Source organism: Eretmochelys imbricata, chromosome 10, assembly GCF_965152235.1.
Source record: "Eretmochelys imbricata isolate rEreImb1 chromosome 10, rEreImb1.hap1, whole genome shotgun sequence".
NCBI lineage: Eukaryota > Metazoa > Chordata > Testudines > Cheloniidae > Eretmochelys > Eretmochelys imbricata.
In genome coordinates, this window is record NC_135581.1 from 3,967,266 (window position 1) to 3,990,583 (window position 23,318).

The window sequence follows — 23,318 nt, forward strand, 5'->3', positions numbered from 1 at the left end:
AAATGGCAGGAGGCAGCCAGCCAGTGCTATTCATCTTGCTCTGTGCAAGCCTTATTTGGAAGGGGGAGCCTTTACCTGTCCTTGAATGATGGCCTTCAGCAGGTGAAGCACAGCATGTCTGGCTTCTGCTGGTAGCTCTGGCTGAAGCATATCAGCTACCACTTTCCATATTGCTTCCACCGCATGCTGTAAGTGGACATAGAAAGCAACAGCACCGTTTATTAGATAGCTATGGTTAGCAGGGTTAAGCTTGTTCTGGGGTCTTCCCCCTACGACAAGGTCACTTCTTGAATTGGGGCGAGTCATGCTGGGGAGAGTTAACAAGATTCATGCCTCGCAGCTTCCTAATGCCCTCTTCCCTGAGTGCTACTTCCACACACCTCTCCTATAGCCAGAGTGGAAATTGTGCGCCACATCTGCCCAGTGAAAGTTGGCGTACACATAAACAAAATGACTGGACTGGCTTCATTCATACCATTAGCTATTTCCATGCAAGTCTCTGTGTGGATGCTTTTGTTTTGAGTTTAACCAACATGACAATCTGATATAAAGAGCATCTAACACAGAGACTTGCACAGAAATAATTAAGAGTGTGAATAAAAGCTGATTTAAAGTTATTTCAGTGCCTGTTTGTTCGTAGAGCAACTCTAGGTCAGAGGGAACTAGCGGACACTTCCCTGCAGGACTGTAACAGCTACTAATAAGGTTAAGTCAAGAGCAGCATCCCACTACCCTACAACAGGTATAATAACTTTGGTGTCTCGTTTTAAGCACCTCTTAAAGCTACTTGTCCTGGAAAGCCTTTCAATGATGCTCTCTCTGCTTTGCTTTGGAGTGTGAGCTCTTTGTTGTACAGTTTATGTTTCCACTGTCCAAATCAGACGAATACAGATTCATAGATTCTAAGGCCAGAAGGGACCACTGTAATCAACTCATCTAACCTTCTGCATAATACAGGCCATAGAAGTTCTTTGAAATAATTCTGTGTTGAACTACAGCATGTCTTTTAGAAAAAGATCTAATTTTGATTTAATAATTGCCAGTGACGGAGAATGCTCCACTACACTTGTTAAATTGTTTCAATGGTCTTTGGGGCAAGGATCATTGATTTCTTATAGGTTTGTACAGAACAATAAAAATGCAAGATATAACTTTCTGGATTACAACAATTATAACAATGTTAAAGGTAGGCCAAATTACTTAAGTGTCTTGTTACAAGAGAAGTCAAAGGCTGTTGCTTAAAGCTTATCTCAATCCTCCTAACATTTACCCTACACCTGACAGCAAACATACCTCTTCAAATTTTTTGGTTTTTGCTACTTCACAGATTTGACTGATCGCTCGTATCCGGTTATTTAATCCACACTCTACGCTTAATTCCTGAAAAGAAGAATGGAAATTATTAAGATAACCCAGGCTCTGCCTTTCTTCATCAGAAACATCCCTCTCCAGCTCTCAAAATGACCACTTGGATCATTATCAAATTAGCTCCACATTGTCTAAAAATTGTTTTTAGAGCCTAACCATTAGTCACCCCCACAGAGATGCACTTAAATGAAGCTGTAACCAACATCAGCAGGTTAAAGCTCATGTAGAATGATGACAGGATGAGGGAGAAATGGAAAGTGTGCTCTAATTTAGCCTAATATAATAGCACTTTACACTGACACAGAGCCTTTCAGCCAGGCATCTCAAACTACCCAGATATGTCAACTAATTAAGACTTAGCAATGCTATGAGGTACTTAACCTTATCCCCATTTTATCTATGATTGACCTGAGAGACAAGTAGGATAAGTGAATTGCCCTAGGTCACAAACGGAGTCAGTGGCAAAGCTGGAAATAGGACTCAGGGGTCCCGTTTCCCTGTCTCCAGCTTTAACCACCAAGTCACACCCCCTCCATTTTTGTGCTCATCGCCCATTCATCTCAGCTCATATTCTAAACTCAGTCCTCAAACCCTATAACAATTTACCTTGAGTATTTCTGCAGTGATGATAAACTCTGTTTGCTTGCCCTCTGATGATTTGGAACTAGCCCGGGATGGTCCCAGACCTAAGAGGCTCTTAAACTTCTCCTTTAACCCAGGATCCTTGCTTTGCTGCTTCGCCATTGTTGACAAGAAAACACCAAGAGGCCCCTGCATGCATAGAACAGTTACTATATAGAGAGCTGTAGACAGAACCTAAGAACCAGGCAACACTGGAATCCATCTCACTTTTCAATGGGATATTTACACACAGCTCTACTCTCGCAAGTCTTTGCAAACAGGCCAAGGAGTGAACTCCCTTCAGATCAGGGAAGAGACACTGGCAGGGGCGATGCTGCCAGGTTGTGGGATGCTTGTGCCACTGTAACCTTTGCTGAACATGTCTTCGAGCTAGCTAGGGGACGTCCCTGTCTGTGGCAGCACTTTCCCAGAGGGCTGTATGTGCAATAAAGCAGCACCAAATGCCTGACCAGCACACGTCAATTTTCGAACTGTACAGTTGTTTTATTTTATAGGAACTCATAAGGTGTTTTGCTCCCAGGCTAAAAACCTTGTACAGTAAATTTCATCTCGGAGCAAATTTTGAAAGTAGCAATAAATGAAAAAAGGAAAAGTGATGGCAAAAGTGTGAAACTAATTAAATATTGCATCACACCAGCTACAGTGGGGTGGCTAGAGGGGTACAAGGAGTAGGTGTGTCAATCTCAACCAAAAACAGTGAAGGCCCTCAGAAGCCATTTCTCCCACACCACCACAAAACAGGCTCCCATTAGACCAGGTACAGCATCAGTAGCTGCTACAGAAATATGGCAAGTGCTAAATAAATATACTCTTCATCACATATGCCTCCTTTATGTGAGAAAGAGGGTCCCAACTCCACAATGGGCCTGCTGTCCCATGAATACTGGGAACAAGTTAATCCCCAACATCCACCATATGTATTTTGTGCATGATCCCTTTATAAGTCTCTCCCAGCCCCAATCTCTCACATATCTAGGTGTGGTTCCCTGTACAGTTCCCGCTCCCACCTCCCACACATATCCCAGCTCCCTAGAGGGACAGGCCCCTTCCATAACCCCTCTCCCACATAGTCCCCCATCCTATCGCCACCAGAATTGTCCTCTCCACATCCACTCCCTAGTACCCATATAGCCCAGCTCTCATGGGAAGACCACTGTACAACCCCCTTCAATCCCTAATATCCCAGCTACTTATAGGGGGTCCTTGTACAATTTCCCCCACCATGGATGCCCCCGATAAACCTCACAGCCTCCAGGGGTGGGCCCTCTGTGACCCCCAAATACCCACATTCCAGCTGCTCACGGTGAGTGGGGGGGAGGGGGGCGCTCTCATAACAAACCCCATCCCCCTACCCCAGCTTCCCAGGGGACACCCTCTTTATAACCACCCAGTGCACCAAGCCCTCATAGGAGCCCCCCAAATCCCCAGCCCATCGGGGGGGGCGACCCCACATAACCCCCAAGCCCCATCTCCCCAAGGGGGTACCCTCCCCCAGCCCCACAAGCAATACCCCCCACGCAGCCCCCCCAACTGGCCCCTACCCGGCCCCTCGGCGGGGGGGCCCCTCCATGTCACCCAGCCCCCCCCCGCTCCCCGGGCAGTACCCTCCAGGCAGCTCCCCACTGCCGGGCCCCGGGGACACTCACCCCTCCGGCCAGCAGGCCCGGCCCCCTCACCCCGCTCACAGCTCCCCGCCCACTCCGGCCGGAAGGACCCGCCCCGCCCCTTCCGGGTAAGGCGGGGCACGTGACTGCCGCGCGGCATGCTGGGGCTCGTAGTCCAGCGGAGCCATGTGCGCGGCAGCCCCGGGTCCCCTGCTGTCTGCGGGCGGCGGCGGCGGGAGGATGGTGACCAGGCAGCTGAGCAGGGCCCGGGGGGAGGCGGCAGCAGCAGCAGCAATAGGTACGAGGGGTCAGAGCCCAGGGCTGCCCCCCCTCCGCGGCAGCCCCCGAGCGGGGCTCCCCCAGCATGAACTGGGGCTCGGGGGGAGCTGGAAGTGGGGGTGCATGGAGGGGATGGAAGTGGGGATGCATGGAGGGGGGAGAGGGAAAGGATTTGGGGAGGGGCTGGGAGATGGAAGTGGGGGTGCATGGAGGGGATGGAAGTGGGGGTGCATGGAGGGGGGAGAAGGAAAGGATTTGGGGAGGGGATGGAAGAACTGGGGGAGGGGCTGGGAGATGAAAGTGGGGGTGCATGGAGGGGGAGGGCTGGGAGATGGAAGTGGGGTGCATGGAGGGGGGAAAGGATTTGGGGAGGGGATGGAAGAACTGGGGGTGGGACTGGGAGATGAAAGTGGGGGTGCATGGAGGGGGAGGGGCTGGGAGATGAAAGTGGGGGTGCATGGAGGGGGAGGGGCTGGGAGATGAAAGTGGGGGTGCATGGAGGGGGAGCATGGAAGGGGAGAGGGAAAGGACTTGGGGAGGGGATGGAAGAACTGGGGGTGGGACTGGGAGATGAAAGTGGGGGTGCATGGAGAGGGAGGAGCTAGGAGATGAAAGTGGGGGTGCATGGAGAGGGAGGGGCTGGGAGATGAAAGTGGGGGTGCATGGAGGGGGAAGGGGAGTGGACCTGGGGACGGGATGGAAGAACTGGAGGTGGGACTGGGAGATGAAAGTGGGGTGCACTGGGGGGGGGGCTAGGATGTGGGTTTGGAAGAGGATCTGACGTGGGGGGTGACTGGCTATGAGGGGATGTGAACTTTAAGGGGTGGCTCCCCTGCTGGAGCTGCTGCCTGCACCCACCTACTCCCGGGCCCTGTGCAGTCGCTGTTGTGAGAGCCTTGGCCCAGCTAATCCAACTCTGAGTTCCTGCTCACAGCGGCTACCGGTGGAACAGCCCCATCGGGTCACCAAGCCCATCCCCAGCCAGGAGGGCTGTCGGAGACCCCACAGAAGGGGCCATTAAACGGACTCTGCCCCTGGCATGACCCAGGAGGCAAGCCGGCTCCAGCGTAGCCCTGCGCTGGCAGGCACCGGAGATAAGCGCTGCCGCGGCTCAGAAGGCAGCCCTTTGCGCGTGGTCCAGCCCTGTGCAGAGGCCAGAGACGTGGTAGCATGTCATGCTGTGTGTGCGCTGTTACATGTGACAGGGGCCGTTTTCCAGTAAGTTCTTATACATAAGTCTACACTGGAGAACTTGCCTTACTTGTATGTTGTGGACATGGCTGTGTTCCAGATGGGAGGGCTTGCGGGACAAGCAGGGAGTGGTGGAACCTTAGCCCGACTTTAGGCTGCATGGCTCTGCTGTATTGGTGTAGGGAGAAACTTGGCCCCCCTTATTCCAAAGGCTGTGGTCTGAAAGTCACGTTTTTCCCCTCTTTCAGGAAATCAGGCCCACAGCACGGCAGCCATCCCATCAAAGAGCAGCAGGAAGGGGAAGAAAGTCAGCGTTCTCTATGACTCTTTGGAAGGAGGCATTGCTGAGAAGGAGGAAACTGACTCCAAGAGACTGAAATGGGAGCCAGGGAACTGGAAGCAGCAGCTGGATAATATCCGGGAAATGAGACGGAATAAGGATGCTCCGGTAGATCAGATGGGGGCGGAGAAGTGTTTTGACACCAGCGCGCCTCCAGAGGTAAAGCACGCAGCTCACCGCTCAACCTGAGAGCGTTAGCTGAGCAACAGACGATACTGTGCAACTTTCTCCAGCTGTAGCTCTCACACTCCTTCATACTGGAGGGCAGGTACCCTACCCTAGTTTTACAGAGGTTCCGTGATTTGCCCAGGGATGTGTGTCTAGATATTTCTGCCGTGGAAAATAAGTTTGAAAGGTATGAGAACTCTAGGCCATGAGAAATGGTGTAAATTCCTCTGGTCACTCAGTGAGTGGTTTATCTTGCCAGATGAATGATGAGTTCTCCTTGGCAGTTCCTTGCTGGGCATGAAGGACGAAGAAGGGCTGTTCCATGGGGTGGTCAGTCATCCCATTACCTGAACTTGACCGTCCCTTTCATCAGCCCTGATCTTGATGCCTCTGCTTTGACCTTGAGTGTTACAACTAAAGAGACTCTTCCCTGGTGGAAACCAGTATGATGAAGGGTTGCTGTGCTCCGACTTTTGCGACGGAGACTTAATCCTTTGGTCTGGAGGCCCAATGAGAGCTAATGGCAGGTCACTGTAAGATAAGGGATGGACGCTGTTTTACTGTGGGGCCAGCGACACAGTTCAGGTGGGGATCCATGCCGTTCGTTTTGCTCCTCTCAGCCCTGCACACAAACAAACCTCGTATCCCCTACTGCTGCGTGGTAGGAGAGCACGTAGACGCACAGTGAGATAATCGTATCCTACAACCACGTACTTGGAAGCCACATCCAACAAAGGCCAATGCAGTCAGCCCCATCACACAGAGCTAAGTATTTAGCAAGTCAGAAGATGAGAACTGGGGGAGGGAGACTTGCCCTCACCTCTTGCTCATTCTGGCTCCACGAACATCTGCCCTTGTTCATTCTCTAATAATATGTTAAGTGTTAGGAACCCTATGGGGGGAAAAGACACACCAGAGGAAAGTGTGGAAAGTGCAAAGTGTGGTGAAGGAGCTCCCTTCAGTGCCAGGCTCTGGAGACATGCTATGGAACAACAGTGTGAATTTCCCCTGCTGTTCTCCACTCAGGCAGCAGCTCCAACATAGGGAGAGAAGTGGAGTGGCCAGCAGAGCTGTGCAAAACATTCGTCCAGATCTGGAGGTTCATTTTTCACTCAAAACTTGAACCAGGTTTCTTAATTTTGTAGAGTTTAAGGCCAGAAGGGACCATTAGATCATCTCACCTGACCTCCTACGTAGCTCTGCTAATTAATTTCCCCCCGTTACCCCATACTGACCCCTTAATTTGGGTTAGACTGAAGCATGTCAGCCCTCAGGAGACTGAACCGTTGTGTGCCAAAGGCAGAGAATAGGAGACAGGGGTGCCACCACCAACATGCTAGATGCTTTAGATAGCTAAAAACCGGTCCCTGGTGCAGGTAACTTCTAGTCTGCAGTCCACAAACACTGGGAGGGGGACAGTCAGGGGTGAAAAAAGAACTGGATAATTTCATGGAGGATAGGTCAATCAATGGATATTGGCCAAGATGGGAAGGGACTTAAACCTACACTTGGGGCAACCCTAAACCTCTGACTGCCAGAAGCTGGGAGTGGAAGACAAGTGGATCGCTGTATAACTGCTCTGTTCTGTACGCTCCACCTGAAGCTCTGGTACAGGCCACTCTTAGAGACAGGATACTGGGCAAAACGGATCATGGTCCGGCTCAACATGGCAGTTCTTATGTTCTTAATGAAGAGTGACGTATGCCACATATGTGGTTTTTATTAGTGACGTGATTCTTTTTTTAATTCCATCTTAAATGGAGACACTTGCTGATGGGAAGCTTAAGGTTTGTGAGCCAGGGAGCAAGGTGATGTCTGGTTTTGAGCAGAAGCAATGGAAAAATATTTTGGTGGTCCCTGCCAATTGGTGTAGGCTGGTGGCTCATAAAGGCAGCTCCAGAAATCCCTTTGGGAGCCATGGATAAGTCTCATCTAGCTGATTAGTCTCAACAGTCTCCAGAGAGGGGAACCAGCATTAAGAGGAGCTGGGAAACCCACCTCTTCCCAAAATAAATCAATGTGAGCATTACTAATGGGATTCTCTCAACATAATTTCTGGTTGTTACACTGGTTTCTAGCAGGGAACTGCAATGGGGCATCTCCTGTAAAGGCGACTTGCAAGGACGGGGAGGGAAGGAAGTTGCTTGTCCCTTTTTGCTCTTCTCTGTTGGATAAAGGCAGCCTGCAGGTCTCCACACCCCGGTGCCCTAGTTTAATGTAAGTTCTAAAATGACTTCACTTAGACCAGTGCAAAGGCTGGTTGGATGCTCTTATTTTGGGTTAGCTGAAGTTCATAAGAGACAGCTTTAAGAAACTGAAATGAGCCCTCCAACCAATTAAGAGCATCCACACAGGAGTTTGCAGCTATTTTAATATGTTTAAAAACTGATTTCACCGGTGCCACTGTCTCAGGTAGAAAAGGCCTAAGCAGATTATAGGCTGTTGCCCTCTCCCCTCAGCCCAGGAAGGATTAAATGCCTCACCCAGATTCTGTCCAGGCCCTTCCTTCCGGGCACAGTTTATTATGGCAATACTAAACTTGCAGAGTAACACAAAACCAAGCTGTTCCCCTGCCCAAAACTGGCTGCAGGGGCCCGGAGGCCTTTCTCCTTGGGTCTCTTCCTCCTGCTGCAGGCCAAACAGCTTGCTGCAGTTTCTCCTCAGCTGAGCTCTTTCAGCCTTTATAGGAAGTTGGGGGGGGGGGGGGGGGGGGGCCTTTCCAGCTGGGTCTGATTATCCCCTTTCCCAGGCCCAACCCCTTTTTCTTAAAGGGGCTCTGCCTCAGAACAGGGCTGGCTGGCCCCATTTCCCCATCGCCCATAAAGGGACAAACCACCCAGTTACACACAGCCACTCAGGAGCCTTGTACTGGTTTAACTAAAGAAGCGTGAGTTTGTACCTAGAGCGCGCAAGGTCTTACAATAATAGACTTGCCGTGCCCTTTGTGTTTGAGTCTGGACATGTGGTTTGGGAGAGCTCTCGGCCTGTAACTGAAGAGGCAAAGGTGTTGGCCCTCTGCCAAAGGAACTTTAGGGTCCGTGTCTAGATATTTGAGTTAAATAGATAGTAATAGAGTTTTAAACAGTCTGTGTGCAAATCGCTTCTCGGTTATGCTTTTTTCTTAGATGGCTTATCTGATGATGTAATCCTGCCAGTTCTCTCGTCAGCCACAGAGTTTTGCAGGATCTAAAGAGCAGACAAGACTTAAATCTTTAACACAAAGAACAAAGCAGAATTGGGGGGGGAGCAGAAGGAAACTTTCCAGGCTGCTTTTATGCACTATAAAGAAGCAAAAAAGGACACACATCTAGTATTTCTCCCCCTTCGTTCATCATTAAGAAAACATTTGTTTAAAAACGCGGGCGTGCTGAGAATGGTGCTGTGCTTCCCCAAGTCCCTGGCACAGACTCAGAGGCCCAGAATGACGCAGTCCTCCAAAGGGAGCATCTGCACACATCTGCAACGGTACAAAAAACAAACCCTGGTGCAATATTGTGATGGGAGGCTGCAGGGAGACTCTATCAAATGGCATTGTTTGTGTGAAAACATTTAGATAAAGGGCAGGCTGACTCTGGTGATCTCTGCATAACAGCTCGGCAACATATACTTGAGCAGCCCACAGGGCTCCAAAGGGACAATATTGAAGATGCAACTGGGTAGATTTATTTGACATATTGCTCTTCTTGTAATCTCTGGCCCCCAGGACTGGGGTCATGTTCTAGTCTGAAGTCCCTAGTGAAAATGGTTAGCTTCTGCTTTAGTCAGACAGCGTGTGACACCGTAAAGATACATCAACCAGCACAAAGTGATACTCTGAGGTTAAAGAGAACCGCAAGTCCTCACTGGGAAATAACTCTTTTCCCTAAGGGAATAGACTTATTCCTTCCAAGATAAACCTAGGCATTGTAATAACCCCTAGCACAATAACCCTGGGCTTTTCCGGCTGCTGGCCAGAACTTTCAAGGGCTGTTTTTAGGGCGTTGAGGAGTCTGAAGCTGGAATTGTAGCCCAAATGTTCTGCAATCATCTTAGTCAGCTACGCTAGCCCCCAGCACCAGGTGCCTAGCTGGGAAGACAGGGTCTGCAGTGGAGAGTCACAGAGGGGAGGAAATTCTAGCTCAGCGGTAAAGTAGGAATTAAAGACACCACATCACGTTCTGCTCCGTTACACCAGAGCAACTTCACTCACTTCAGTGAAGTGCCTCCAGACTGACGCTGGTGTGAGATCAAAATTCAGCCAACGAGGGTATTTCTGGTGACCATGCCACATGCTGGACAGTGTTATGAGGCCTGAGTCTGGAGAAACAAATTCATCTCAGTGAAATGCTCTGTCCAGAGTAGTCCAGCAATTCAATGTCTCATTACATATTTGATTTTAATTTCTAAGGGCTTGTCTACATGGTGAGTTATTGTGTGGTAAGTCAGCATGTGACCCTGCAGTGCACTAGTTTGCTGGACTAGAATGTCCCATGTGAGTGACTTTCACTGCAGTGCCCATGTGGGATGTTACTGCGTGGCAAGCTGGCGCACTGTAGATCCACGCCCTGGCTGGCCCTGCACTAACCAGGAGACAAGCCCTTAGTCTGGGACTTTCAAAGAGGCCTGTGGGAATCAGACATCCAAATCCCATTGAAATCCAATAGGAGTCAGGTGGGTGAGACTTAGAAGCACAAATCCAATGGAAAGTCAAGGGCATGTGCTCCTAAATCACCTAGGCATTTCTGACCATCCCAGCTCTATCTTTCAACTGTTAAGCTTGCGGAGATGCCGATTCCATGGACATGAACTCCAGCGAGTTATTATAATAACTCACTGTTGCTTTTCTGTAAGAAGTGATTACCTCAGAGGAAAACGTTAAGGGTTCTGGGGAGACGGAAGTCGATGCAATTTCTGACTCTTCTCAGCTGCAATCTCTTTTATTTAAGTAATAAGGTAAGAGCTGAGGCAAGGCCCACGTGGTACAGATTGATAAGCACGTCACTTGTGTGTGTCGCTGCACCCCACTGGCTTGCAGACCCCAGACCCAGAACTTTCAGGATCCCAGCCCTGACTAGTCCAGTGGTCTCTGACACTCCATCTCCCATCTCATCCTCTAGGTGATGCGCTATCAGGTTCTGCTGTCGCTGATGCTGTCCAGCCAGACCAAAGATCAGGTGACCTCAGCAGCCATGTCGCGCCTGCGGGAGCATGGTCTCACGGTGGACAACATTCTGCAGACAGATGACGTGACTCTGGGGCAGCTCATTTACCCGGTGGGATTCTGGAAGGTGAGTGCCGGACCATAGTGGTCGTGGATGGCCGCGTGTCTAAGCAGAAGTCGAATAATGCCCTTGGTCCCCAAACTGTTGGAGCTGCCTCAGGAATATCCAAGGCACAAAGAGATGAGTCGGATCGGGGTGGTTGGATCAGCCTTTGCAAGCTTCACCCCCTTCTTCCATAAAAATTATCCAAATGACCTGTGATGGGAACTGGGAACCACCTCTGCTTCAAGTGACTTGTCCTCAGTCTGTCGTTGCCTATTTATTTATCTTGACTTCTCCCAAAGCAGTGCCCCTTGTTGTTCCATTCATGCTCCCTACCTCTCTTACTCTCCTTTGCTACTCTCACCTCTTCCACTCACCTGCTAGCGAGAATTCTATCCTTTCTCCCTTTACGTGTATTTCCTTTTTTTTCACCCCCACCATAGACCCTCATTTCTTCGTCCTTGCTGCAGGCAATCATGTATCATGTCCTGCTTATGAGAGACTCCATCCTGATCCGCTGTAATTTGGAAGCCGTATTTTATCCCAGTTTTAGCAATCTGTATCCAGGACAAGAGTGCACTTGTTGGCATCATCCCAGGCATGGTTCGAGGTGATCACATTACAGCTTCTTGCTATATTGGATAAATCTAGGACATGGTTTGTATTTTCCTCCACAGACTCATGTAAGTTCCCTCAAATGAAGGAAATAGTTCTGTTGTCTAGTCCATGTTCCTCCTCTGCATTTCTTGGATGGGAACTTAGTTTGCTTTGGTTTCCCAGAACAAGGTGAAGTACATAAAACAGACGACCGCAATCCTGAAGCAGCAATACGGGAGTGACGTCCCCAGTACCGTTGCGGAGCTGATGAACCTGCCGGGAGTTGGGCCCAAGATGGCCCACTTGCTCATGGACATTGCCTGGAACAACGTGACTGGGATCGGTATGTTTTGCAGTGTGTAGGGCGCTGCTCTCCCGTGATCCACCCACGCTTCCCAATCCTTATCTTTCCTAATCCATTGCTTGTAACATCATAATACCTTGCTCTTATAGGGAGCTTTTCAACCATAGATCTCTATACCTGAAGGATTCTAAGGCTGGTGAAGTCACTTGGGCTAGTCGCTTGTTCTGCCTGGATTTACTTATTTGCAAAATGGGTCTAATTGCTACCTCCTATGTGTGCTGATTAAGAATAAAGGCATTGCTTAATTAATAATAACTAGCCATGTGTGGTGACCTGTATCACACTTTAAGGTCCCCTGATGAAAAGCGCAAAGCAACGGAGATGTAATTCCACGATGCCTCTGTTAAATAACAACATATTTTTTGTTTAAACAAATCTCACTTCAGAAATGGTCCTTTAGGGCCAGCTGGAGAAGGGACCGAGGTAGTCTGATTTTTGCAACTATACTTAGAAAGAGCTTAGTTGCGGACAGTCCCTGGGAGGATTTTGTTTGAAACTGGCTGTTTTAGGTTGAATTGGAATTAATTTTAATTCCTAGCCACAAGTTTCCTTGTGGAATTGTCAGCCAAGAGGTTTGTGGCAATCAGTGTCTTTGTTTCTCTGCCCCGTTTCTGGTACTGGAAACTTTATAAAGTTGGAGGCCTAGATAGCACTGTATTCAGGTCCTGTTTCGACGTCTTCAGCTGATCATTTGAAGCCTTCTTGGATTTATAGTGGGAATGGGCCTCAGAGGCTGGGTTGGATTGGAGTGAGGGTCTGGTAGCGATTGTACCCCTTCATTTTAAGGGAATGGAATTTGGGTAAGGCAGGATTTTGATTTAGCAGGTGGCACTGCCATATTAGCTTTTCTGTTAGGCTAGGATGGAGCTCCAGGTATGCATCAAGGTCTGTGGGGACAGATTAATATTCCAAGTGTGTTTGGTGCTTAATCAGAGAGAGTCGTGGGAAACCTGGTAATGCTACCACCTGATGAATGACGCCTGCTTGGAGTGAAAATTCAATACCAAGTTCAACACAGGCCACAACTGTGTCTTGAAACTCGGCTTTACCAAGCGTGGTTCTTGCACTAGACTGACAAGCTTTTGAGTCTGTTGTTCCTGCTGAACAGTTAATCCGCTGTTGGGGAGGAGAGTCCAGAGGGAGCTCTGATAGCTTTCCAAGGAATTGTATGCAGTGTTTTGATTTAGGAGGCAAAGCTATACTCTTCCTGTTTACAGCGATTTCCTGGGTTTTGTTCAATTAGCAACAGAAGGACCAGTCTGTCACGGCTGATCTAACAATAGTCTACTTTTGTGCTTGGAGCCTTTCATCTGAGAGTCTCAAAGCACTTTTCAAACATTCCCTGAGCCTTCCAAACTCTTTGTGTACCATTATTAAATGCATTTCCTGGGGAAACGAAGGGGCAGCATTTGCAGCTTGCCTAATGTCAGCTGAGGCCACTGCAGGAAGAGAACCCAGAAGTCCTGGCCCCCAGTCCTGTGCCCTGCTAGATCACACCGCCACAAAGAAAACTGTTTATGGTGAAACAAACTGTAAGTCAAATGGGTTGGCTTTCTCACAGTGGGCAGCCTGTGGCCCCAGTCTGCTCAGAGTGATGTCGCCCTGGGAAAATCATGGCTTCCTTCAAAGCCACGTCCCACCACTTTTGGGCCATGTGTCTAGAGAGGAGCCCCCTCTCTATAGCATCCTCGTAAAGTTCTTGAGATGATCAGCGACATCTCATGACTTAATCATCGTGATCCCTACAGAGAGGTAACCCCACTTGATGCTGAGACCCACCTAGCAAACCCCTGATGCAGAGAACTCCCTCACTGAAGTCAAAGGGACTTCTAGGATCAGGCTCTCAGTGAAGAGAAGTCTTTTCGATTATGTGAATGCACACACCCCTGCCCCCTCCCCCCGATTTATCATCCTTCAAGATATAACTAAAATGGCCAAACTCCCGGCAGTGGCCTTTGGGGCTTGGCGGCTGCTGTTTTCTAGCCTTCTCATATTAATCCATTGGCAGTGCAGATGTCATGGTTGCAGCTGGAAAGGGCTTTGACTTTCTGCTCAGCCTGGTTCTGAGCCATTCTGAGCTGGCTCGCATCCTTTCCTGACACCCTGTCTGGCCGTAATGCTTCAACACTGTTCTGTGGCTTGGCAGGGCTTGGGTCTTACAGTAACCCTCAGCCCTGAGTGCTGCTAACCCTGGTAGATCAGCATTGCTGCAGGGACTCCCAGTGGATCAGTGGGAACATGTGGGAGCTTGGTGCTTTGGTAAATCGGTGCACTTCTTTCGGCTCCATACCTCGAGGGTCCTGTATTTGGAAATCCTCCTCTGGCACATTTTCCCTTGCTGCGTACTTAAAGAATAAAGTACCAGTAACTTAATTACTGGGACAAAGTACATCTTAAAACACCTGAGCATTGTTTAATTAATTCCGTAATTATTGGCTACTTAATCACTGAAATACAAATATTGTAACAATCCTGACCTTTGGGGGCTATGTAGGACATGTGCTGGCTGCCTCGGTTTCAGAATGCTGCTAATGATGCTGGTTTTGACCCAGCTTCCAGACCGGTTAGGGCTTTCTGTCTGAAAGATCAGCTGTGTCCCTGGGTGATGCTGCCATGCCTGCTATCCATGTAGACACCAGAGCTCCTGTGAGATGAGAGGAGGCCACAGGCCATTCTCCAGGTGTGACTCTGAAATTCACTGCCCATCCTTTGGTCTGAGAGCGCCTGAATCTTTTGACCTTCAGGGCCCCTTGCAAGCTGTTCTGTGTTGAGGGAAGTGGGAGGGGTGGAGAATTTGGGGGAAGAGAGGGAGATTTTCATTTGGTGACGTGGTGAGGACTGGCTTTTGTAGGTATTGGGTTTTTGGGGGCGGGGGGTTTGAACACACCGAAAGCTCCAAGCACTGTGGATGACCGGAGTGGGACTGTGAGGGTTTACTGAACGAACAAACAGAAATCACAATGAGCAAACCCATTCTTCCTCTGGGGAGTCAGCATTCTGTTCATTCAGCCCTTACGGGTACAATACACACAGAAAACACTGCTATGGAGCCAGACCAATTCCGATAAACGAAGTGCCCTCGTGCTGCTAGCAAGCTGACAAATACGTCACCCACCTGGGCCATTTCTGTGACCTCTGTTGTACAACCCGCATCCTCCTGGCTGTGTAGCGTTGATGGAATGAGCTGGGAATGGAAGGAGCTCTTTTTCCTTCTTGTCCACGCTCTGTCATCTGCTCCTGCATTTCTGATTAACAATCTGAGATTAGCCTGGTAGCTACCAGAACAGGAGAATGAATAACTCTGCCTCCCCCACCCCCAAGACATTAGTCATAACTCCAAGCAAGTCTTGGTTTAATCCATGTTCTCATAGGGAAGTGCCAAAAATAATTGCTCTGAAATATGCCAGCAAGTAGCCCCAACACACGGGCAAGACGCTGGGGACATGGACTAGCTGGGCAGTGTTAGGGGTTTCTCGGACTGGCAGAAAATTCAGAGGAAAAGGCAAAGTCTTACCTTGCATTGATCTGAGAACTCCGGTCCAGGGTCCTTGAGAGAGGCAGATGGTCCAGTGAATAGGGCAGTGGCCTGAGAGTCACTCTCACCTCTGCTGCTGCCCAGCTGTGTGACCGTGGGCAAGTCACTTCCCCTCAGTTTCCACAGCCACCGGGTGGGCATGACGCCGCCCCCTTTTCCATGGAAAGCACTCTACAAGAGCGTGGTGGCATCAGTGAGACCAGCTCACACACTCCTTGCCATCTCGGGTGCGGAGGTTGGAGGTTGCCATGTATCTTCAAAGGCTAAAACCTCAGGACTGACAACTTGCCTGTTTGCAAAGGGTTCAGCTTAGGGCTGGGGATACATAAAACTAAGGAAAAAGCTACAAGCCAACTCAAGCCCCAAATCTTGGCACTTCTGAATGGCAGACTGGGAGGAGGGGGAGATTGTTTCACACTTTCACCATTGGCAAGACCTTGCTGTTCCTTCTTTGTGTCGATTTATGACACACCCACACACACACTTCCTCCAGCTATGGTACCCTGCCTCCTAGGGCCCTACTTTTGGACAGCAAAAACCCACTTGGCATCTGCCCTCAGATGGAAGAACCTCCCAATACAGCCTGGTGCATCTGCTATGGGTCCTGAGTGGTCTGCTTCTTTAACTCCTTAGACCCTGCTTCCTCCTGACCCAGGTGTTCCCTCCTGACTCCAACCTCTCTGCTCCCCAGGTGTGGACACCCATGTGCACAGGATTTCTAACAGATTGAAATGGGTGAAGAAGGAAACTAAAACCCCTGAGGAGACCAGAGCGGCGCTGGAGGACTGGCTGCCCAGGTGAGGTGCCTCAGGCAACGGGGGATCTGGGCTGTTTTTCAGCTGCTGCTTGGCTCTGAAATCCTCACACACACACACACACCCCCGACAGTCCCCTCCTTCCTCCTCCTTGTCGTAATCTTCACAGGAAACCTCCACCTGCACCCCTTTCCCCAGTACCAGCCTGCATCATCTTTTGTTCGTTGCTGTGGTTTATGGCAACAAGCAGCTACCGCATCCAGTGCGCAGAACCCTGCGGAGCTGTTTCCTACCCTGCCCCATGGCATTTTCAGTGAGCCTGTCCCCTCCCCTTGTCACGGCCGCAGCAGGAAAGGAAGCCTGGCATTGCAGCACATAGGCCTGGGACTTATAACCGCAGGTTATTTCTTGTTTTCCCGGGGAGCATCACTCGTTCAGTTGTTTAGACGGTTCACAGACGTCAGAGATGGCTGAGACTTTAGTCACCCCTAGTCTGTGCTGCTGGACTTGTGCCCTATCGCGCATTCTCTACTGTCCAGTTTAGTTTAACACAGCCCAAGGCCATCGCTTCCCTTGGGAGGCCATTGCACCGTCTAATCGGGGTGATCTGTCTGCTGCAGGGATGAACTCTGGCCGATATCTTAAATGATCAATTAGTTTCTCTGTGTATCAGAGACTCATAACAGGCGCTGAACAGGAAGGAAACCCCACCAAGTGCTCCAAACCAGTGCTCCACTCTGTGTGCAGTGGCCTCTGGAATGTGTAAGGCCCGGCCACGGGTGCAGTGGGGATTCGGTGCCAGTGTATCGCACAGCCAGCAGCCATATTGTGAGCTCAGGTAGAAGCCTGTCTTCAGTCCTGCCCAGCAGCAGCATTTACAAAACTCGTCTCCCTTCTGGGTCTGTAGGGATCTCTGGAGTGAGATAAACTGGCTTCTCGTGGGCTTCGGCCAGCAGATCTGCCTGCCTGTGAACCCTCGCTGCAAAGAGTGCCTCAACAGGGACATCTGCCCGGCTGCAAAGAGATGCTGAGGGAATGGCTGCTCCTCCTAGAGCAACAGATCTGCACCGGGGTTGTGAAGCCGCTGGACTCTGAGCCCCAATAAGACTGCATTGGGCCTGGAGCAAGGAGGGGATGGGGGAGAGGAGACCTCGTGCTGCGGAGAGATGGGATGGGAATCAGCAGCTACCCAGCAATAGCAGATCTCTGAAGAGGAAAAGCTCTCTGAAATGCAGCCGTCCTGCTGAGTCCGCTCTGCAGGCAGTCCCTGGGTGTGGGCGTCTAACACAAACACTGCGCAGGGACAGTGGGAATGGGGAAATGCTACACGCTGCAGTGTCTGATGGAGCTGGAAGGAGACCTCTGCCAGCTCGGTGCCCGGCCATGCCCGGAGTCCCTGCCTCAAGCTGGTTGGGCACAAACTGGTTTAAGAAAGGTGGGTTTTTTTATTAAGGTTTTACTGACATCTCTACAGTGCAGGAGGAAACCGTGGTGGCCTCATTCCCCAGCCCAGCTGCAAGGCATAGCGACTGAGCAGGGCAAGGGCCAGCTGGAGGCAGGGATGGGAGTATGGGGCAGACCAGGCAGCAGGGAAGCAGCCCTCCATGGGGCGGAATATTACATTAAAAAGGTACAATTCGGGCTTCATAAAGATGAGCCCAGCCACCCAGACCAGGAAATTGGGGCTTTGCTGGTAGCCAAGAACCGGGGAAGCATCGAGAGTGATGCAGAGAAAGGCCAGCTGGGCCGTTCTTAAGTTCAGCTTCGGCAATGCTGCCCCGCTCTGAACACACTCTCCCTGTGGGAACTATTTTGAGCGTGGGCCCTGATTCAGGACAGCACTTCAAGCATGTGTTTCAACCTTACTGAAGTCTGCAGGATTTAAGCACATGCATAAACGCTTTCCTTTGACACCTGCCACAATGGGGATGTAAACGTACCTCTATTTCTGATCCTGGTGCTGGGTCTGCCTTTCAAAGGGTGCTGGATTGCAAAGGGGTTTGTCAAATGGGTTTGAAATTTGGAGTGGTCAGCTATTTGAATTTTGGGTGTGGGGGGAATCTGTCACAGAACCACCCATTCCTGTAGCAGCTGTGGTGGTTTGGCTTAATCAGATGATAAATATTGTTTTGACTGATCCTTCCTGTGTCCAGATTTAACCCATAAAGAACTGGGGGCCAACTGAAATGGAAACAGGAGAACACCTCAGCAAACTTTATCACAGCTGGGGGTTGGGGAAGGAAACAGAAAATCCCCCTAAATACTGCAGGAATTCCCCCATAGGACTCTAGTGTGCTTCCAAGCAGCCCTGCACTGAAGTCCAGAGCGTCAGAGAGATTTAGTTGCCTTTGAGGAGCTGAGCCCAAGCTGGGGGAAACTTTGCGACTGAAATGGTTAAGATTCCAACAGCTTGTTCTTGCACAAGCATCACGCAAACTTTGCCTAGCACAGGGGCTAAATCAGCAACGGGCTGGAGTGGAAGGGCTGCTTCATTTTGTTTGCATAATACTGCGTAATCTTTATTCCAGAGCTGTCACCCACGCAGCCTACACATCACATCTGCGGTGCTCGGTCCTGACCGAGCCAGGCTCTGTGGCTCAGGTGTAAGAACTGCAGGTTGGGAGTTTGTCTCTGTATTAAAGGTGGGGACATCCAGAGAGGGACATCGAGCATGTGCTTTTTCCTTTTCTTTTTTTGGCTTCTTTCTAATGTTTAATGGATGCCTGCAAAGTTATGCTCTTTCCCTGCCCCCATCCCACATCAGAAACTGAAGTCTGATCTACAGTGAGGCCTACTTAAAGCTGGAGAAGTAGCGGGTGTATAACATCAGAAACACCAAGGAAGAGAGCTGACTGAGAGAAGTGATTTTTTTTTTATAAACTTTTAAAATGTTTAGATTATGCCTCTTTATCCCCAACACTTGGGCAAAAAGTTCTTTGTGATAAAGATTCCCCGTACCCAGCTTTTTCCAATTAAGTGTTGAGAAATATGGATTTCAGAGTCATGAAATGAAGCCAGTACTAGACATTCTTAAATTTCAGAAAGTAGTAAACCAAAATCAAACCTTTCAGGCCCCCTTATACCTCCAAGAAGCTAAAAAGGGCACGAACAATTTTCCTCTGTTGCAAGTCACCATTCAAAGCGACAATTATTAACCTATTGCAGAACTACAGAGGTTGTTTGGCCCACTCTTCTAACCAGCCAGTGAAAGGAATGGAATTTAATAACACACACTCTTGTGCTTCCTTTCTGAAGCTCTTTACAACACCAAGACTGAAATGAAGAACAGACTAATTACCCTTTTAAGCTGTACATGGCAAAACAAAGTTTATTATTGACATTACAGTATACATTGTCTTTACAATGCAGATAACAGCTTTATACTTGTATTGGTTTTTCAAGTTAAATGTACAGAAACTGAATAATTATTATTACAGAGCTACTAGATGTCAGAAATAGCGATAAGTGCTTTAACCATGAGCTGTTTCCATGGCCTATGCAGCGATAATTTTAAAATCTTCTTGGTACATATTTGCATACCTGATTTCTTTTGATCAGCATTAAAAAGAAAACACAACCATGCTATTTTCCCCTCAGCTACATTGGTTCTGTCTTATGCAAGTAATATGGTATTTACAGGCTTTTAGAGAATGACTTCCTTGTTTGCTATGCTGTATTTTAACATCTACCTTGCAATGTAACTGGGGAGCTTTTGCCCCTAGCAGACGCACATACTGTCTCTGGCTTGGTTGGAAGTGCAGGGATTGAAAGCAATCTGCATGTCATGAGCGTAAGGATTCTTGTGTTACTGACTTCTCAGAGTAGCAACTGTTTGTTGTGGCCAACAGCAAGCAGCCCCCCCGTCTCCCCCCGCCATCAAATTGTCTTTTGAAACACGCAAGGTAAGAGGCCAAGATGAGACTCCTGTAGGGAAGAAAAGCTCTAAACTTCTTACTAACTCTCTCCCACCTGGTGTCAGTCCCAGGGTTTACAGCCAAACACCTGCAGAGATTTCTTTCCAAGATCCTATTTGCATCCATTTGCCCCACTAACACTGTATATCCTCCCTAAAAGAAAGCCCAGCCAAAAGCCCTGTCTTCAGTATGGTCACAGCCTTGCACTTCACTGGTCCCTGCAAAGAAGCCAAAGACCCCCTGGGCAATTGCTACAGCGTCCGGCCCGTCCCCTCCTTCCCCACAGTGCTGCGATACATCCATCTACTGACAGGAACAGTAAATGTTATAAGGCACCTTTTGTAGCTCAGTATTATGAAATATACACAGAACCTTAACAAGACCATAGTGCACGAAGTCAAAGGCCACTTGTCCATTATATGGAGTCTGAGGGCAACCTGGGGCCAAAAAACTGAACCATGTGCTTTATCGTAAATACTATTGCAAATCTTACGTTCTTGCCCTAGTGTGTCATTAGTTGGGGGGGGAGTGGTCATTTACCTAAACTGTCTGCCCCGCCCAGTCCCCACCCCACCTGCTTTTTTAATACTATTTTTGCCATTGTTACAAAATACACGTCAGCCAAAAAGGCTGTTTTGTTAGCTTTTGGGAAGAAGGCAACGGGAATCGTCCCGCTCTCTACGGCACCGATCCAGCCCCAGTACAACTCCTGCCTGGAAGCCATTAGTACACGTTTAATTTACTCTTCGTTAGTGTCCCTCATTTGAAGCCCGAGGTAAGTAGTGAAGATTTTATGCTAGTTTAGTCCTGGCTATGTAAGATAGCTTTAATGGTACATTTTAACATTGAGAGCAGGGTGTTTTCAAAGAGGGGCCTAAAGCCAAAGCAGTTGTCTGCCCTGCCAACCCTGCTGCCTGTTTAACAGTTAGGATAATACGGTGTGGACCAGCACATAGTATTCCATCTTCCCATAAGACAATCCACATGCCAGATCACATTGCTACAACGGGCCCGGCCCAGCCCAACATAAGACAACAGAGAGAGCTTGCTTGTTATTCTTCCAGGTTGGCAATGCAGCTGGTGAGAGATCAGCAGGAAAATGGGAGAGGTTTAAAACCTGAGTCAGAAATAGCAAAGCAGGTTCGGTTTGTGGCTTGGTTCTGAAGCCAGCATGTGAATGGAAGAGCGGCCGCTGGATTGCTCCTGCTTGAAGCCCTGTTTTCATGAGTGCCTCCCAAAGCAGGGTCTTCAAGGATTTCCATTCCCAGCTGATGAGACACTCACTTGTGCTTCTTTGAAGTCCGCCTGAAGAGCCATGTTTCCAGTGTCTCATTAAGTTTGTTCTCACAGGGCTTCCAATAGAGACTGGGGACAGAAATCCTTGCGTGTGGATGTGCTAACAGGAAACACAGACATTCCTTTATTGTCAGGGGCGGGGGGCAGCTTATTCCCCTCCTCTCCTGCCATTTCTGCATTTTATTATGCACATCTGAGGCTTGGGTTGTTGGGTTTTGTGGGGTTTTTTGTTTTTAAGTCCTACCATTTTCTCAACACCCAGAGTTTGTTTTGAGGGCAGGCGGGGGTGGAGCACAGAAGGGAAAAGGTTTGCTGAGAAAAGGGCTTTTATTGCACTGGTTAAAGGGATCCCGGGGGAGAGCGGTTCCAGCATTAACGAGAAACAGATGGGAAATTTTCTTTTTTACACCAAAAACAAACAAAAAACCCCACCAACCCTTCTAAATCAATAAAGAAGCCAACAAGAGAGAAATGTATAGCCACTCACCAATCTCCCACCATGAGAATATTGAACATTGTAGCTCGAGTGGGATTTTTTCAGTTTTTTTTTAAACAAACTAGAATATTCTGAATTGAAACGAACGAGAGTGTGCAGTTTGGGAGCCCTCGGTGTGCCTTTTAAACAGGAATGCATAATATCCCACTTGGGATTCTGCGGGGGGGGCCTCAAAATAGTAAAAACCAAACTAAAGCAGGTAAGAAGCAAAAGTGAAATCTTTCCAGTGTTCCCTCAGCAGCAATGTGGGAACTGCAGGCAGCCAGGTGAATGCTGGGAGGAGCTTTGGTCACATTTCTACTGGAATCACTTGTCCATAAAAGACACTTTTTAAAAATTTGCCTTGCAAAAAGCGACCAATGAAGAGCAGAGCACAAAGCGTCTTGGGTCAACAGCCAGGAATGGGGCTGGGGCGCGTTGGAGATGTTCAGTTTGGAGGGTGGGGAGAAGGGGAAGAGCTGCTGTCCGGGCTCAGAAGTTGCTGAAAATCTCCCGTTTCTTGTTCCAGTCCATCTGTGGAGCCCTTTTGTTCACCCGCTTGGCGCGCGCTTTCTCTTTAGCCTCTGCCGCAGTCGGGCTCAGGTTCAGGCCACTTTCCTCGAATGGGTCCTTCTTCTCAGACTCTCCCTCCTGCAAAGAGGAAGAAGACATAAGACATAAAAAGCTTTCCTGTTACTGTTCTGGTGTATTGTGGTGTAATATGCTGGGTGGTGTAGCTGTGTCCGTGGAAATGGGCATGCTTGGGTGCAACAGCGCCCTCTGCAAGAATACAATGGGCTGACTGGGGTGGGTGTATGTGTGTCCGATTACATCCCCCGCTGGATGGCACATCAGGCCTATGCCTGTGATTATCTTGCCCTCTAACACCTCATCTACATAAAACCTTACAGAGAACTAGGGCAGATTCTCCTTAAGGGCATATGATAAGAAGCCTGTGTTTTGTGGAGCAGACCATCGAGTTTGTCAGGTTTGTGGTTTAAGTGGCGACCCGGGTGTCTTTGTGGCCAGAGATTTAATTACAATATTGGAGGGGAGAATATGCCCTGAAGAACGTGTTGCTGCTGTTACTGGAACTGGAAAAGCCGAAGCACAAACATGCGGTTCCATTGCCAAAGGTGAGACGGAACCACATTTGGAAACACAAAATTAAGCCCCTAGTGACAGTAAAAGCTTGCCTAAGAGGAAGCAAGATGGAATAACGGCGAGCTCTGTGGAAGCACAAACTTGCTCGTTACAATAGGGCACTGCACACCATGTTTCACTGAGGACCACAACTGAGTTCCTGGTTCAGTTACATTACGGTCTTGGTTAGCTATAGCTGTGGTGTTCAGAGTGGCTGAGAACCCTAGCTGGGTTTTTTTCAGCTGGATGGCTTTAAAAAGGCCACACCTAGCACTGCATTGCAAAGCCACCAGCTGTTACAATGCAAATATTTGCTTACAGGCGACTGAGCTCTGCCCACATGTAATGAGAATAGCACATTGGGAGCTGCCCAATGAAAAGCAGAACAATCCAACATTCTTTTT

At 49.1% G+C, this 23,318-nt stretch overlaps 3 protein-coding genes across 11 annotated transcripts in view; 1 reads left to right on the forward strand and 2 right to left on the reverse strand.

Moving 5' to 3' along the window:
- TSC2 (TSC complex subunit 2) overlaps nt 1-3,672 on the reverse strand; it is a 44,049-nt gene extending 40,377 nt beyond the window's left edge. For 6 of the 8 annotated variants that reach the window (XM_077829026.1, XM_077829028.1, XM_077829025.1 and 3 more), the window contains exons 1-4: nt 3,657-3,672; nt 1,975-2,139; nt 1,294-1,380; nt 76-186 (exon numbers count right to left, since the gene is read on the reverse strand). In XM_077829026.1, the coding sequence (XP_077685152.1) occupies nt 76-186; nt 1,294-1,380; nt 1,975-2,112 (336 nt within the window). In that variant the 5' untranslated portion in view covers nt 2,113-2,139; nt 3,657-3,672. Of the gene's footprint in view, nt 1-75; nt 187-1,293; nt 1,381-1,974; nt 2,146-3,656 lie in introns of those variants that run through there. The other 2 variants (XM_077829027.1, XM_077829030.1) reach the window with 1 other exon arrangement.
- Nucleotides 3,673-3,800: 128 nt separating this feature from the next.
- Nucleotides 3,801-19,390, forward strand: NTHL1 (nth like DNA glycosylase 1). Its single transcript, XM_077828947.1, has 6 exons — nt 3,801-3,912; nt 5,333-5,583; nt 10,689-10,859; nt 11,616-11,775; nt 16,023-16,128; nt 16,994-19,390. Exons 1-6 carry the CDS (start codon nt 3,801-3,803, stop codon nt 17,115-17,117), a joined length of 924 nt encoding a protein of 307 aa, XP_077685073.1. The 3' UTR covers nt 17,118-19,390.
- The window catches only part of NHERF2 (NHERF family PDZ scaffold protein 2), a 95,979-nt gene continuing 92,047 nt past the window's right edge, over nt 19,387-23,318 (reverse strand). For both annotated transcript variants that reach the window (XM_077828946.1, XM_077828945.1), the window contains exon 7: nt 19,387-22,422. In XM_077828946.1, the coding sequence (XP_077685072.1) occupies nt 22,264-22,422 (159 nt within the window). In that variant the 3' untranslated portion in view covers nt 19,387-22,263. The remainder of the gene's footprint in view (nt 22,423-23,318) is intronic.

Excerpts from the sequence above, each read along its gene's own strand:
- NTHL1 (XM_077828947.1), top strand. The coding sequence starts at position 3,801 with ATGTGCGCGGCAGCCCCGGGTCCCCTGCTGTCTGCGGGCGGCGGCGGC. Across the intron at positions 3,913-5,332 it reads GGCAGCAGCAGCAGCAATAG|GAAATCAGGCCCACAGCACG; the intron begins GTACGAGGGGTC and ends CCCCTCTTTCAG. Across the intron at positions 10,860-11,615 it reads ACCCGGTGGGATTCTGGAAG|AACAAGGTGAAGTACATAAA; the intron begins GTGAGTGCCGGA and ends TTGGTTTCCCAG.